Source organism: Podarcis bocagei, assembly GCF_964188305.1.
Source record: "Podarcis bocagei genome assembly, chromosome: 6".
Taxonomy (NCBI): domain Eukaryota; kingdom Metazoa; phylum Chordata; class Lepidosauria; order Squamata; family Lacertidae; genus Podarcis; species Podarcis bocagei.
In genome coordinates this window covers 26565943-26579725 of record NC_138130.1, presented here as the reverse complement: position 1 = coordinate 26579725, position 13783 = coordinate 26565943, and the positions used below count along the sequence as shown (strand labels likewise).

The 13783-nt window shown below is 40.7% G+C and overlaps 1 protein-coding gene across 7 annotated transcripts in view; it reads right to left on the bottom strand.

Annotated features, from left to right (window-relative positions):
* The window catches only part of ARHGEF7 (Rho guanine nucleotide exchange factor 7), an 87615-nt gene that overhangs the window by 37891 nt on the left and 35941 nt on the right, over window positions 1-13783 (bottom strand). For all 7 annotated transcript variants that reach the window (XR_014009194.1, XR_014009195.1, XM_081198333.1 and 4 more), the window contains exons 7-10: window positions 12329-12423; window positions 9991-10086; window positions 8527-8649; window positions 540-678 (exon numbers count right to left, since the gene is read on the bottom strand). Coding sequence is in view for 5 of the 7 variants with exons in the window: in XM_081198333.1 (XP_081054459.1) it covers window positions 540-678; window positions 8527-8649; window positions 9991-10086; window positions 12329-12423 (453 nt within the window). In the remaining 2 variants the exon portion in view is untranslated. The remainder of the gene's footprint in view (window positions 1-539; window positions 679-8526; window positions 8650-9990; window positions 10087-12328; window positions 12424-13783) is intronic.

Below are 13783 nucleotides of genomic sequence, written 5' to 3'. Positions count from 1 at the left end.
GACAAATTAGAATCAGAGAATGAGGTCAGCTCACTAGTCTAAGGCTGCTATAGCCAATCCTGAAGCATTGGCTTTTATGCTATGCATTAATGTGGTTGTGCAGGTATGATCAGAACAGCTCCTTGCATTTTGGACTTTCCTTGGGGGTCATCATTATGACCTCTTGCACTTCCAAGATTTACCATTACAGCACTGCTGTTAAATACCCACCCTGTCTGAGACATCCACAAGTGCCTCTTGGGAGACTGGAGTAATAAAAAAGCAACAGGTGCAGTGCCATATAAAATGTGGCAATACACTCATACTATAGGCCAGAGCAAGCCACAGTTTTAGGATCAGGGCATCTTATTTTTATCTTTGAAATCACAGCCCCAGAACTCTAATGGAGTTGATCTTTCCAGACTACTATGACTTCCTTTACATCAGAAGAACCAGAGCATAGTAATGTCCTTTAGGACTCATCATTCCTGAAATGTACCTTTAAGGTCATCATTGTCAAATCATCATTAAGGTGGAATGTTAATGCTGCTGAGATATACCTCCATGTGTCTTTCAAGTTCTTTGAGCAATGTGGGATATTTATCCAGGCGCATAAAAGGTTTGCTCAGGCCTGTGGTCAATACAAGAATCCCAGGGCTGTTGGCTCCTTTCATCTCCATGAATTCTCCCAGCTCTTCACTGTTCATAAAAAAAGAAGTTAAAGTTAAAACAAAAGCAAAGAAGTAAAATCAGCCAAACCAGAGAGAAATAAATCATTTAACTTCTTCGGCAATAGTCTGCTTTTCATTTTCTGAGAAAGGGTTAAGCTTCCTCATAAAATAAAATATGAACAAGCCTAATATTATCCGTATTTTTTTGATGGAAAAGCAGTTCTTCAAGCTTAGCTTTAATTCTCTGAATCCCAGTTGAAAAGAATGCATCAATTTAGAGCTAAAATTAGGACTCCCAGCACTATAAATAATCAAGTATTTCAGGTGATGTTAAACATATTATTCATACTGATGACGAGAGCTAACGTCCAAGAAGATTAACAGTTCAACCCTGTGCTCATGTACTTGGAATTAAGCACTATGTTGTTCAATGGCGTTTAAACCCAAGCAAATCTGCACAGGGCCAAAGCATCAGGGGAAAATCACACTACCAAAATAATAACAAGCCACACTGTGAAATGAACATACTGGCCTTTAAGCAGGCATTGAAAGTTGCTTTCGTCTAATTATAGGTATTTTCAAGATCTGGTTCCTTTAATGCTGTTTTTTCATCTACTGTTTTTATTTTATTTATTTATTTATTTATTGTATTTTATGCTATTGTTTTGTTTAATTTGTTGTTTTATTGCTATTGTTTAAAGTTAAGAGATACTCAGGACAACATGTTAATGTAGAAGGGTTAAGGATAATTTAAATATATACCGTATTTTTCGCTCTATAACACGCACCCGACCATAACACACATGTAGTTTTTAAGAGGAGGAAAATCCGTAGGCATGCCACCCATAGGCATTCCCTCCATAACACGCACAGACATTTCCCCTTACTTTCTAGGAGGAAAAAAGTGAGTGTTATGGTGCAAAAAATACGGTAAATACACGGAACACAAAGTTAAATAATAGATTACTGAACGTTTTCCAGAAGAAACACAAATAAAAAGTACATTTTTAAGAACCGCCATCGCAGTTGCATTTGTATAGCCTCAAATCTCCCACAGCAATTTAATCCACTTTAGCACAACTGAGAGAATGTCAAGAAAGCATTGTATGTTGGCACACCCACCATCAACACATACACACCCTTTTCAGCTAAGTCACAACATTCCTCTAAAAGGAAGTCTAGTCTACCTACACATCTGCAATGTTGCATTTAACTATTGTCATGCTTTAAATAACAATCCAACAAGTGGAATTCCCAAAACCTTCCTCTGCTAGGTTCTCTTATGATTCCTTGCAAGATCTAGGGGTCTTAGTAGAACACAAGCTTAACATGAGTCAACAGTGTGATGCAGCAGCAAAAAAAAGCTAATGCTACTCTAGGCTACATCAACTGAAGTATGGTGTCCAGATCAAGGGAAGTCATAGTACCACTCTATTCTGCCTTGGTCAGACCACACCTGGAGTACTGTGCCCAGTTCTGGCCACCACAATTTAAGAAGGATGTTGACATGTTGAAATGTGTGCAGAGGAGGGCGACCAAGATGATCAAGGGTCTGGAAACCAAGCCTTATGAGGAACGGTTGAGGGAGCTGAGTATGTTTAGCCTGGAAAAGAAGAGACTGAGAGGAGGTATGATAGCCATCTTCAAACATCTTAAGGGCTGTCACATGGAAGAGGGAACATGCTTGTTTTCTCCTGCTCTGGACGGTACAACTCAAACCAATGGATTCAAGTTACAAGAAAGAAGAACCCAACTAAACATCAGAAACATTTTTTTGATAGTAAGAGCTGTAAGACTCCTGCATTTCAGGGGGTTGGGCTACATGACCTTCGGAGTCCCTCCCAACTTGACAATTCTATGATTCTGTAAGTCTGAACTGACCTTTCCCCATCCATACACTGAAGAGTCAAATGCGTCCTTCCCACTCAACATTCTCATTGCCAAGAAAGTCCAAGGTTAGCTGCAACACGTTCCTACAACCGCAACACTTCAGGAAAATATAGTTTTGATTTCAGGAGTAATATCAAGCTTCCTCATTTTGTGTTTAAACCAAATCCCTAAGACCATAAAAATGGTCCACACCACCACCAATATGTTCATGGACATGTGCTTGACAGAAGGCTGTATGTACATACGCTATATACAAAATGTTAAGTACACAGAGCAGAAACAGTTTTTATATTCAAGAGTCTGTGTATATTCAAACATAACACAGCCCTGCTTTAGCTACAAAACTCACTACATGGGATAGAATCAACTAGCCAAGCACTTAAAAATAGAATCTTTTAAATAGTGTTCTGATCAAGAAAGAACTTTTCTTTTTTTAAAAAAAACTTCCATTAATGAACTATTTAAAGACTATGCATAGTTAATTTATTTCCTTCAACAACCATTACATCTACAAATCAGTGTGGTTAGTTCAAGATCACAGCTGTTTTAACAAAGACACTAAGTTTTTATAATATGCACTTTTGTCCAAATGCTGCTGAATATTTCACAATGAATCCACTCCATATTTAGCTAAAGCAGTACACAGGGAAGAAACAAAATGAGATATGCAAGAGATAGTAGTTTAGCCAAGAAACAAATAGGCCTATTATTAAAATCTTAAATCTATCCAAAACAGACTAAGTATGTAAAATAAATAAGCATAAATATTATTACGAAGCTAGTATACATTTACAAAATTTGGGTATCAAGGAATTTTTGAAACCTCTCCTATAAAGATAGTTCTGAGAACTGACTGTTTTTATCATCCGTGCTTCATGAAGTCTCCTAGGTTAGTAAGGTATTAAAATAGAATTTGCAATTTGCCTCTAAAAGGGATCCAAACCAACAACATTTTTAACATGTAAAATCACTAAAAAAAACAACTAGGAAGAGTATCTTTAAAAACCTCAAAGCACCTACAACCATGTGAACAATAGGAAAACTCTTAGCATTAAATGAACAAACAAATGGAAAAAGAAACATTTAAAACTGCAACTTACACTTCCAATTCCTGTCTATAGTAGACGGAACATGAACTCTCACTGCTGAAAGGTCTAAATATGTCACATAGACAATGCATGCTGAAAACCCTCCACTAAACCCTTGGCTCACTTAATGACTCTAAGCTTTTTACTGTCTCTAGTGCAGCATTTCTAGATAGAATGCCTTATTCTTGGGCTGTTGCTTCAAGTATGACATCACCCTCTATGTTAGCAGCCCTTTTTCTGAAGCAAAGTGGAGGAGGGACAAAAGGTTCTCTGACTCAGATGCTTATCTGTATTCCATGCTCCCATTATCTTCCATAAATGCTATTTAAGCTTCACATTTCGAAATCTGTTTTTGTTAAAAAATGCAATCAAGTAATTTCAAATCAGGTTCCAGCTACAGGATCTTCTAACACTCTGTTAAACTGTACTTTAAAAGAAAAAGTGGCTTTAAGCCTTGCTCCAGTTCTACAGATGCAATTTTTAGCCTGAAGCATGCAGAAGTCTTGAGTGTCGTGCTTGGTTGTAGTTTCTTTTTATAATCTGCTCTCTCATTTGGGTTAATGCTGGAAAAAGATTGCTTCCATTTGCCTCCATGGAAAGTATTCTTACCTTTGTTTTAAGACTTTTCTGCCTTTGGTAAAGATTTAACTGAGGCTGCATCAGTAAGACTGATGGGTAAAGGTAAAGGTAATTAGGTCCAGTCGTGGACCATTAGGTCCAGTCGTGGACAACTCTGGGGTTGCGGCGCTCATCTTGCTTTATTGGCCGAGGGAGCCGGTGTACAGCTTCCGGGTCATGTGGCCAACATGACTAAGCTGCTTCTGGCGAACCAGAGCAGCACACGGAAACGCCATTTACCTTCCCGCCAGAGCGGTACCTATTTATCTACTTGCACTTTGATGTGCTTTCAAACTGCTAGGTTGGCAGGTGCAGGGACCGAGCAACGGGAGCTCACCCCGTCGCGGGGATTCGAACCGCCGACCTTCTGATCAGCAAGTCCTAGGCTCTGTGGTTTAACCCACAGCGCCACCCACGTCCCTCAGACTGATGGAGATGTAACCTTTAACTATGGTTAAGGGGGCAGAGTAAGCTGCAGCTCTCCACCTCATATGCAAATTTTCCGACAATCCTTTTCTCCATAGTGGTTAAGGGTTATGTCATTAATCACAGTTAACGCTAAAGCAGATCCGCTCTTAGTGATATTTCCTTGGGTCAAATTCATGGTGAAGTGCAAAAGAGGGAAGGGAGGGAAATGTCCAAAACAGGGATGAGGAACTTGTAAGCCCTCCAGATGTTGCTGCACTACAACTCCCATCATTCTTGACCACTGGCCTTGTCGGCTGGGGCCAATGGGAACTGGAGTCCAACAACATCTGGAGGGCCACAGGTTCCCCATCCCTGGTCTAAAACAAAAATGAGACGCTCTGGGGAAAGAACGTATGATCCTACAGCCTGAATCTGATCACTTTACCTCATCTAAGGTTACATTTGCACCATGACTATAAATATTTTTATGTACAATAATTTACAAACAATGTGCATGGCAGGCATCAGCCTAGAAGCAGCATTTCTTCTCCTCCCTAGAGGAACAGAAGGCCTCCTCTTAATATGTTGCCTGCATAATCTAAACAACAAGGGAACCCTGTTGTTTCCCTTGTCTGAACTTCTTCAAATGTTTTGTTTTATTTGTATATAATTAAACTCAACCAACTAAATTCATACATTTGAATTGACTTGCTCATTTTATAGAAAGGCAAGGTACTAAAACAAAAACATTTTAAAGTAAAGACCTAAAGGTAAAGGGTAAAGGGACCCCTGACCATTAGGTCCAGTCGTGACCAACTCTGGGGTTGCGCCGCTCATCTCGCTTTATTGGCCAAGGGAGCCGGCGTACAGCTTCCAGGTCATGTGGCCAGCATGACTAAGCCGCTTCTGGCGAACCAGAGCAGCGCACGGAAACGCCGTTTACCTTCCCGCCAGAGCGGTACCTATTTATCTACTTGCACTTTGACATGCTTTCAAACTGCTAGGTTGGCAGGAGCAGGGACTGAGCAGCGGGAGCTCACCCCGTCACGGGGATTCGAATCGCCGACCTTCTGATCGGCAAGCCCTAGGCTCTGTGTTTTAACCCACAGCGCCACCCCCGTCCCTTAAGTAAAGACCTAAGATTGCTTTAAACCAAGTGACAATCCTGCCAGAGGGTGTTAAGAACTCCCAAAGTGAGAAATAGTCAGGTTACTTTGATATGTGGCTAACTACAGGTTTCTGAATAAGGAGGGAGGGCTAACGATGGATAGAAATGTCCACATTCCTTCCAAGTCTAAAATAATATAGTTATAAGCTGAATCAATTAATGGCCCTATTGGTCCGTAGATAATCATTTGAAAACATCGGGTATCAGAAAAAGGAAATCCTATTCATCTGACCAAGAATAGTGATGTAGACCTCAAATTTTATTATTAAAATATATTTGTTTTAAATGAAAGCACTTCTGTGGCAAGCTAGTTTCTACTGTCTATTATACTCAAAGCACAATCACATTCAATCAATCCCACAGTAGGCTTGACACAGCCCTTGATAACAACACTAAGTGGAACTTGAACCCCTGAACCTTAGGAATGTAGCCAAAGCCTCAATACACTCAACCACTGTGCGTCTTTTGAAAATGAAGTAAAAAAATATATATTAGGAAGTGTCAACACTGTGCTTCCAGCCACAGAATTAAACACACCGGAAAATATTACAAAGATTGCTACCGTAGGTGCTAGCATTAGCCTGGAATCCTCAGAAAGAATCATGTTTTTCCACAGGCTGTGCAAAATTACTTCTACTTATTGTAACATCCCACCCAACATTCAGCCATTCGATCACACCATTCCAAAAGCACAATGGTTTAATTTCAGTTTTAATGCATTAAGCAAATATAATTGAAACAGAAAATCCAAGCCCTATTCAGGTACTCCAACTTTTAATAGGGCACTTTATAAATTTTCTCAATTTTTAAAATAAATTGCCTAAGAAAAGGAACAACTCTGATTGATTGGACCAAAGTTGCATCTAGTCTGCATTCTGCTTCCCAAAATGGCCAACCAGATCTTGAATGCAATAGCTCTCGCCTGCTGTTGTTTCCCTAGCAGCTGGCATTCAAGGGGATACTGCCCCTAGAGATGGAGGTTCCATATAGAGTCGTCATGGCCAACAGCCAGAGATAGCTCTATCATCCAGGAATTCATCTAATCCCCTTTAAAAGCCATACAAGCCACCATCATTATCTTGGAGCAGTGAGTTCCATAGATTAACAATGCACTGTTCAAAGTGCTTAAGTGGAGGAAGAGGAGGGAATATGCAAGTGGAGGAAACTACCTTTTTATTTTTAAAAAATGAATTTTTTTAGTATTTTCCACACAACAACACGAAAGATATTAAAAAATAACAATACACAACACACATAAATCAACATACAAAAACTAAAAACAAAACAAAACAAAAATCCATCTTACAAGTTAATATTATAAACCCTAAAACAACAAGACATTGACTTCCACCAATCCCAAAACACCTCCTTTATCTCTCATTGTGTCTTCTTGTTTTCCTGTTTTCTTTATCATCTCTATCCTAACATCTAGATATAAATCCTTCTTTCATATCCTTTCACTTCACAAGGTTATTCCAGACTCAGCCAGATTTCTGCCCTTGAACCTTGACTTTTGAGGTATTCATTTAGGCACTCCCATTCTTTTTTTACTTCACTTTTTGGTTTTTGTCTTATTATGTCTGTCAATTTGGCTAATTCTAAGTATTCTGAGAGCTTACATAGCCACTCTCCTAGTCTAGTTCATGTAGGGCAGGGGTGGGAAACCTATGTGGCCCTCCAGATGTTGCCAGACTATAACTCCCATCATCCCTGGCCACTGGCCACACTAGCTGAAGCTGGAGCCCATCATCATTTCAAGGGTCTCAGGTTGCTTATCCCCGACTTAGAACCAAGGTATCATATGCCTGAATTACCTCTGTAACTATTATCTCACACATCCAATGAACAAAATTATTTAAGGCATTTTATGGACTGCTGAATCCTGAGCGTTTCTAAGTGATGTATATAAAAATAGATCACACAAGAGATTAAAACAATAAAAATCCGTTGTGAAACTGGACAGTAACACAACCGCCACCTTAAAATGCCTGCCGAAATAAGAAAGCCTTTGTCATGTGCCTGAATAAAAAGTATTTGATTTATTTCAGGCACTGAACTAAATATGACTAGCACTACAGGACTTGTAAGGTTGCAAACCTGTACACACTCCCTCAGGAGTAAGGACTCAACCACACTACTGCCTCTTTCCTCTAAGAAAACCTGCCATTTACCACTAAATACGAGTAAATATCAATTGGGTTTTCTCTGGACTGATGTTTGTTCCAATTTAGCAATAAAGACCATGTTTTCTGGGGGGAGGTGGTGGGGCAAAGGCTAAACTGATTTGACTAATGCCTACAAGCTACAGGACAAGTGATGCACACTTAGCTCAGTTGGCAGAGTATGAGATTCTTAATCTCAGGGTTGTGGGTTTGAACCCCATGTTGGGCGAAAGATTCCTGCATTGCAGGAGGTTGGACTGGATGATCCTTGTAGTCCCTTCCAACACTATGATTCTAAGTGGAAGTGTGAACGAGCCCCAAGTTATATTGAAATCAGTCTACATGCTGAACACCAGCAATGCTTATTCTCAAATCCTCCACTAAAAAAAGCTGATTTCAAAACTGACACTCACATCTGCTGCCACTTCATCTTCGGTCTTGTGCCTGATAAAACACCTCAATTTGTTTGCAAAACACCATTAAAAAGTGGAAAGAAAAACAAAGTTAAATTTACAAGGTTTTCTTGTTCTTCATGCACATACCTGTGTTCTGTGAGGACGGTTACTGCCGACGGGTGGTTGGCACAGTACGCAAGGTATAAATTTTTCATTTGTGGCATCAGATTTAGGAAGCAACCACCAACCCGCTGCTGAGTTTCAGGCAACCTGAAAGAAAGCAATGTAAATGTAATTTTTTTAATGTTCTGAAGCTTAATGAGCAATGCATTCCAAATTCACCAAGGACATTTGTTTTAGTAACCTTAAAGACCAAGTGTAGCTTTGGGAGTCTAGTGTTGGGGAAACTGTTGTAAAATTGTTATATATTTGATAGCTCATTATGTGTTGCTGTTACTTGGAATGCGATGCCTTCTATTTTTTACAATCGATGTCCTTGCTTTTGTGCTGAATGCCCATAAGCATGACAAACACGGAGGAGGAGAGATAACTCAGCGAGGAAGAGAATGAAGCTAGAAGCAGGGATAAAAGGTAAGGGTAAAGGGACCCCTGACCATTAGGTCCAGTCATGACCGACTCTGGGTTTGCGGCGCTCATCTCACTTTATTGGCCGAGGGAGCCGGCATACAGTTTCCGGGTCATGTGGCCAGCATGACTAAGCCGCTTCTGGCAAACCAAAGCAGTGCACGGAAACACCGTTTGCCTTCCCACCGGAGCGGTACCTATTTATCCACTTACACTTTGACGTGCTTTTGAACTGCTAGGTTGGCAGGAGCAGGGACCGAGCAACGGGAGCTCACCACGTCGCAGGGATTTGAACTGCCGACCTTCTGATCGGCAAGCCCTAGGCTCTGTGGTTTAACCCACAGCGCCACCCACATCCCCTAGAAGCAGGGATACGGAGAGCCAGTGTGGTGTAGTGGTTAAGAGCGGTAGTCACGTAATCTGGGTAACCGGGTTCGCGTCTCCGCTCCTCCACATGCAGCTGCTGGGTGACCTTGGGCCAGTCACACTTCTTTGAAGTCTCTCAGCCCCACTCACCTCACAGAGTGTTTGTTGTGGGGGAGGAAGGGAAAGGAGATTGTTAGCCGCTTTGAGACTCCTGAAGGGGAGTGAAAGGCGGGATATCAAATCCAAACTCTTCTTCTTCTTCTTCTACAATAACCCAACAGCTGACTCTCATGATCCTAACTGAAGAGTCAAAATTGTTACAGCTGCACCAACTTTAATGTTTTGAAATTATTTACTTCAAGAATGTTTACTGCTGGAAAGCGTATTTTTTAAAAAATAAAGAATAAAAATCACCTGCTTTAATATCCTTTATCACATTGCATAAAACTACTGGTGGTGGTGGTTGTTTGTGCACAGTACTTTCATTATTTTTATTTTTTATTTTTGGAGAAGTCACTCCTGTTCTTTGTTCATACTTTGCAACTGAACTGCAAGATTTACACATTTACATCAACGTGTGGGCTACAAATGTCTATAGATGCCAGGTGTCATTCTAAACAGTTAAACATAAACAGGTCTGCTAGATTGAATAGTACGTACTTGGTGCATTCTTCTAAAGACTGTACAAGCATTTGCTGAAAAGAACTGATTTCTTCTAGATTTCCCATTAAATATGAAGTATCTGTAGAGTTTAACCTGGAGCCAAAAACAAAATAAGAAAATTAAGCACTTGTACGAAAAACAGCCCACATCATTTCTGGTGTTGCTTATATGGCCGAGACTAGCTTCCAATATAGGAGGCATAAAATCACTTTCCTTTCACATACACCTCTGACGTAACAGACCCCGCCCCTTTCCTCCAATTTCCCACTTGGGGGCTAAGGAAGCTAAAGAGACGGGGAGACAGGCCAGAGCTCTTTCCCACTATATACATCCCAGAAGATGCTTTCCATACGCTCTGATTGACAGCTTCCCCCATAGCCAGATTCACTGCATATTCCTGCATTCCAGGGGGTTGGACGAAATGATCCAACTCTACGATTCTATGCCAGAGTCCTCTGCAATACATAAAAGATGTGTGAGGTGGGGAACGGGGAGTGGGGGGTTTTCTCTGGGGCTAACTTGCTAACTTGCATAGGGAGCTTGCCAGAACAGAATAATGTTTGACAGCCGCTGTAGAATCCTGTGATGTCATACACTCTGCAGCAGTTATTTCAGTTGGTTCAGTTATTAACAGTCTCGCGATTCTCAACAACTTGATTCTCTTGAGAGTTCTTTTTGGATCATCTTTTAATAATAAAAAAATTATCTTTCATCTTGTTATTTATTATGAAGTAGCTGTCTTATTGCAAAAGAATTTTAGAAATACACTTGAAAGAGAAGTTGCTGAGTTACAACTCATTACCAAACTAAAAAACTATGGAGAGACCTGGTCTGAATAGTGATATTGGATTCATGTCCCATTATACATGCTAAAGCTAATTTTGGTCATCTGTCCTTTTAAAAATCCCTTGCCCTTCCCTGTGGAACCAACTGCCATCATTAACAGCCATCAACAGTTATAAGGCTGTAATGACCTCTGTTTCAGAGTATCTGAATAAGTGTGTATACACACGAACACTCGTACCTAGAAAGCTTATACTTAGTTGGTCTTTAAGCTGCTACTGGAATTTTTTTTAATATTTTTTTTGAAAGATTCTTTTAAAGAGTATCTTAAGACAAAAAGACTTGATTCTCTTAAGGGAGTTCTTTTTTGATCCTCTTTTAATAAACAAATAAATAAAAATTTCTATCTTTCATCTTGTTATTAATTGCAATTCACAACAGTTAAAGCAGCAGGTTATGTTGTTTTGTGCTGCTGTCTGCCTCAGACTATCAGTCTGTAAATGTTTCTTCATCTGTAACAGTTTAATCACATAAGGTGCTTTAGCAACTAAAAAAAAAATCCACCTGCACTGTATAAATATGTTTACACTGTAACTGCAAGTACACCAGGTAAAAGTTGTACATTCTTTAAGTTTTAAAAGAGAGCATCTTTCGTAGTTTTTAACAGGAGGGAAAAGAGAATTAAAGGGTCAAACAACCCACATACACATAGTTCTCTGTAAATAAGAACTAAAGTCTAATTCCCACAATATACACCTCTAACAAACTAAAAATCAGGGTCTCTTTCACCCATAAGCCCTTGGAACCATTGGTTGTGATGTCACAGAATGTTAATTCAACGCACTGTCAAAAGGAAAGATCAGGATCAATATAAATTATACAGTGCTCCCCTCAATACTAGCCTCCAAACAACAGATGTAATATTGTGTGCATCTCTGTTACAGTGCCACAGAGTACTACTATGACCCCTGAGGGTTGAAATTCCTGCATTTCAGGGGGTTGGACTAGATGACCCTCAAGAGTCCCTTCCAACACAATTCTAGGATTCTACTACTATTATGAATGCTGTTTGAATTTATTGCCTGCCCTTCACCATAGGCTCGCAGAGTAGGTTTTAAGCAACTTAAGGTAAAGGGTAAAGGAACCCCTGGCCATTAGGTCCAGTTGTGACCGACTCTGGGGTTGCGGCGCTCATCTCGCTTTATTGGCCAAGGGAGCTGGCATACAGCTTCCAGGTCATGTGGCCAGCATGACTAAGCCGCTTCTGGCAAACCAGAGCAGCGCAAGGAAACGCCATTTACCTTCCCGCTGGAGCGGTACCTACTTATCTACTTGCACTTTGAGGTGCTTTCGAACTGCTAGGTTGGCAGGAGCAGGGACAGAGCAACAGGAGCTCACCCCGTCACGGGGATTCGAACTGCCGACCTTCTGATCGGCAAGTCCTAGGCTCTGTGGTTTAACCCACAGCACCACCCGTGTCCCTTAAGCAACTTACACTGCCCATGATGCATGGTGGCTCAAATGAGGTTTTTCAACGGCAAGATGTACTTACTTTTCACTAGCTTGTAAGGGTCGCAGGTAGTTAGAAAGCATGGTCTGTAGTTCCTTAGCATATTCGTTTTCTGTCTCTAGAATGTTTTGTAGCACCTATAATACATTAAAAAAAGCCTGTGACTGTCGTGTTAAAGCTGCAGAGAGGAGGAAACCAAAATGTCAAGACACCAATATTGTTTTCTATACTTTGACTGTAAATAGGAGAGGAAGAAGTGTGCACTTGATTAAAGGTAAGCAATTAGCGTAGTAAAAAAAAAGCACGTTTTTTTAAGGGTCAAAATGGTAGGGAAGGGCTGTAGTAGAACCAACACTTTGCAGGTTTAATCCTCAGCATCTCCAGGTTAGGGCTGGAAAAAAATCCTGCCTGCAAAGGGCAATATGTCTGGCATATCTTCCTTATAGCACCTTGATTATTTAAGGCAGCGATGGCTAATATTTCTCGACAAATGCGTGCTAGAAATTAAAAAGTGTGAGATGGTACTCTGCTCTGCAGCTCTCCTTCCTGCCTTGGGTGTGGTTTTTGCCACACTCTACAAACAGCGGCACACAGGAGTGATATCGGAAACTCCAAATCTTATTGTACTGCAACCCTGAATTTCTTTCTCACACCTTTGTCTAACATACACACACACACGGCCACTAGAGTACAGGTGCAGCTAGATGTCAGTGTGTGAAATTAGCAGGGGCATTTTGCGACCAAGTGAAGATGCCCAGGCACCAGGATGCTTCCTGACATCTACACCATCTGGAGGTGCATGCCTGGAGATGCATGCATTGGATCTGGGCTGTTTACGCACACTAATACCACAATCAATTATATTTTATCTGCACAATCAGAATGAATTTCTGGAACCCAAGTGCTTTTTCTGCGCAGCCTGAGTGGGAGCAGTCACCATTCAGAAAAAGAGGTCTGAATAGGCCAATATATATACAGTGGTACCTCAGGTTACATACACTTCAGGTTACATATGCTTCAGGTTACAGACTCCACTAACCGAGAAATATTACCTCAGGTTAAGAACTTTGCTTTGGGATGAGAACAGAAATCGCGTGGTGGCAGCAGGAGGCCCCATTAGCTAAAGTGGTGCTTCAGGTTAAGAATAGTTTCAGGTTAAGTACGGACCTCCAGAACGAATTAAATACTTAACCCAAGGTACCACTGTATATGAGGACTGTCCCTGGATCAAGTGACTTTTCTTCTTTAAGTTTTCAAAGCTCTTAACCCAGTTCAAGGCTGTCGCCTGACCTAGCCAGATGTTTAACTGAGAATCAATCACAGTCAGTCCATCATTTGAAAAATAGGACTTTGGAGATGTCTTACCCAAAAATGGCAACCAGACATTTTAAGGAGCCGTTTAGCACCTAGCTTATATATGAGTTTCTAACACTGCTAGGTGTACACTGCTAGGTGTACAACAGAACTGCCCTAGGAGTAGGGAAATGTAGTAGTTTT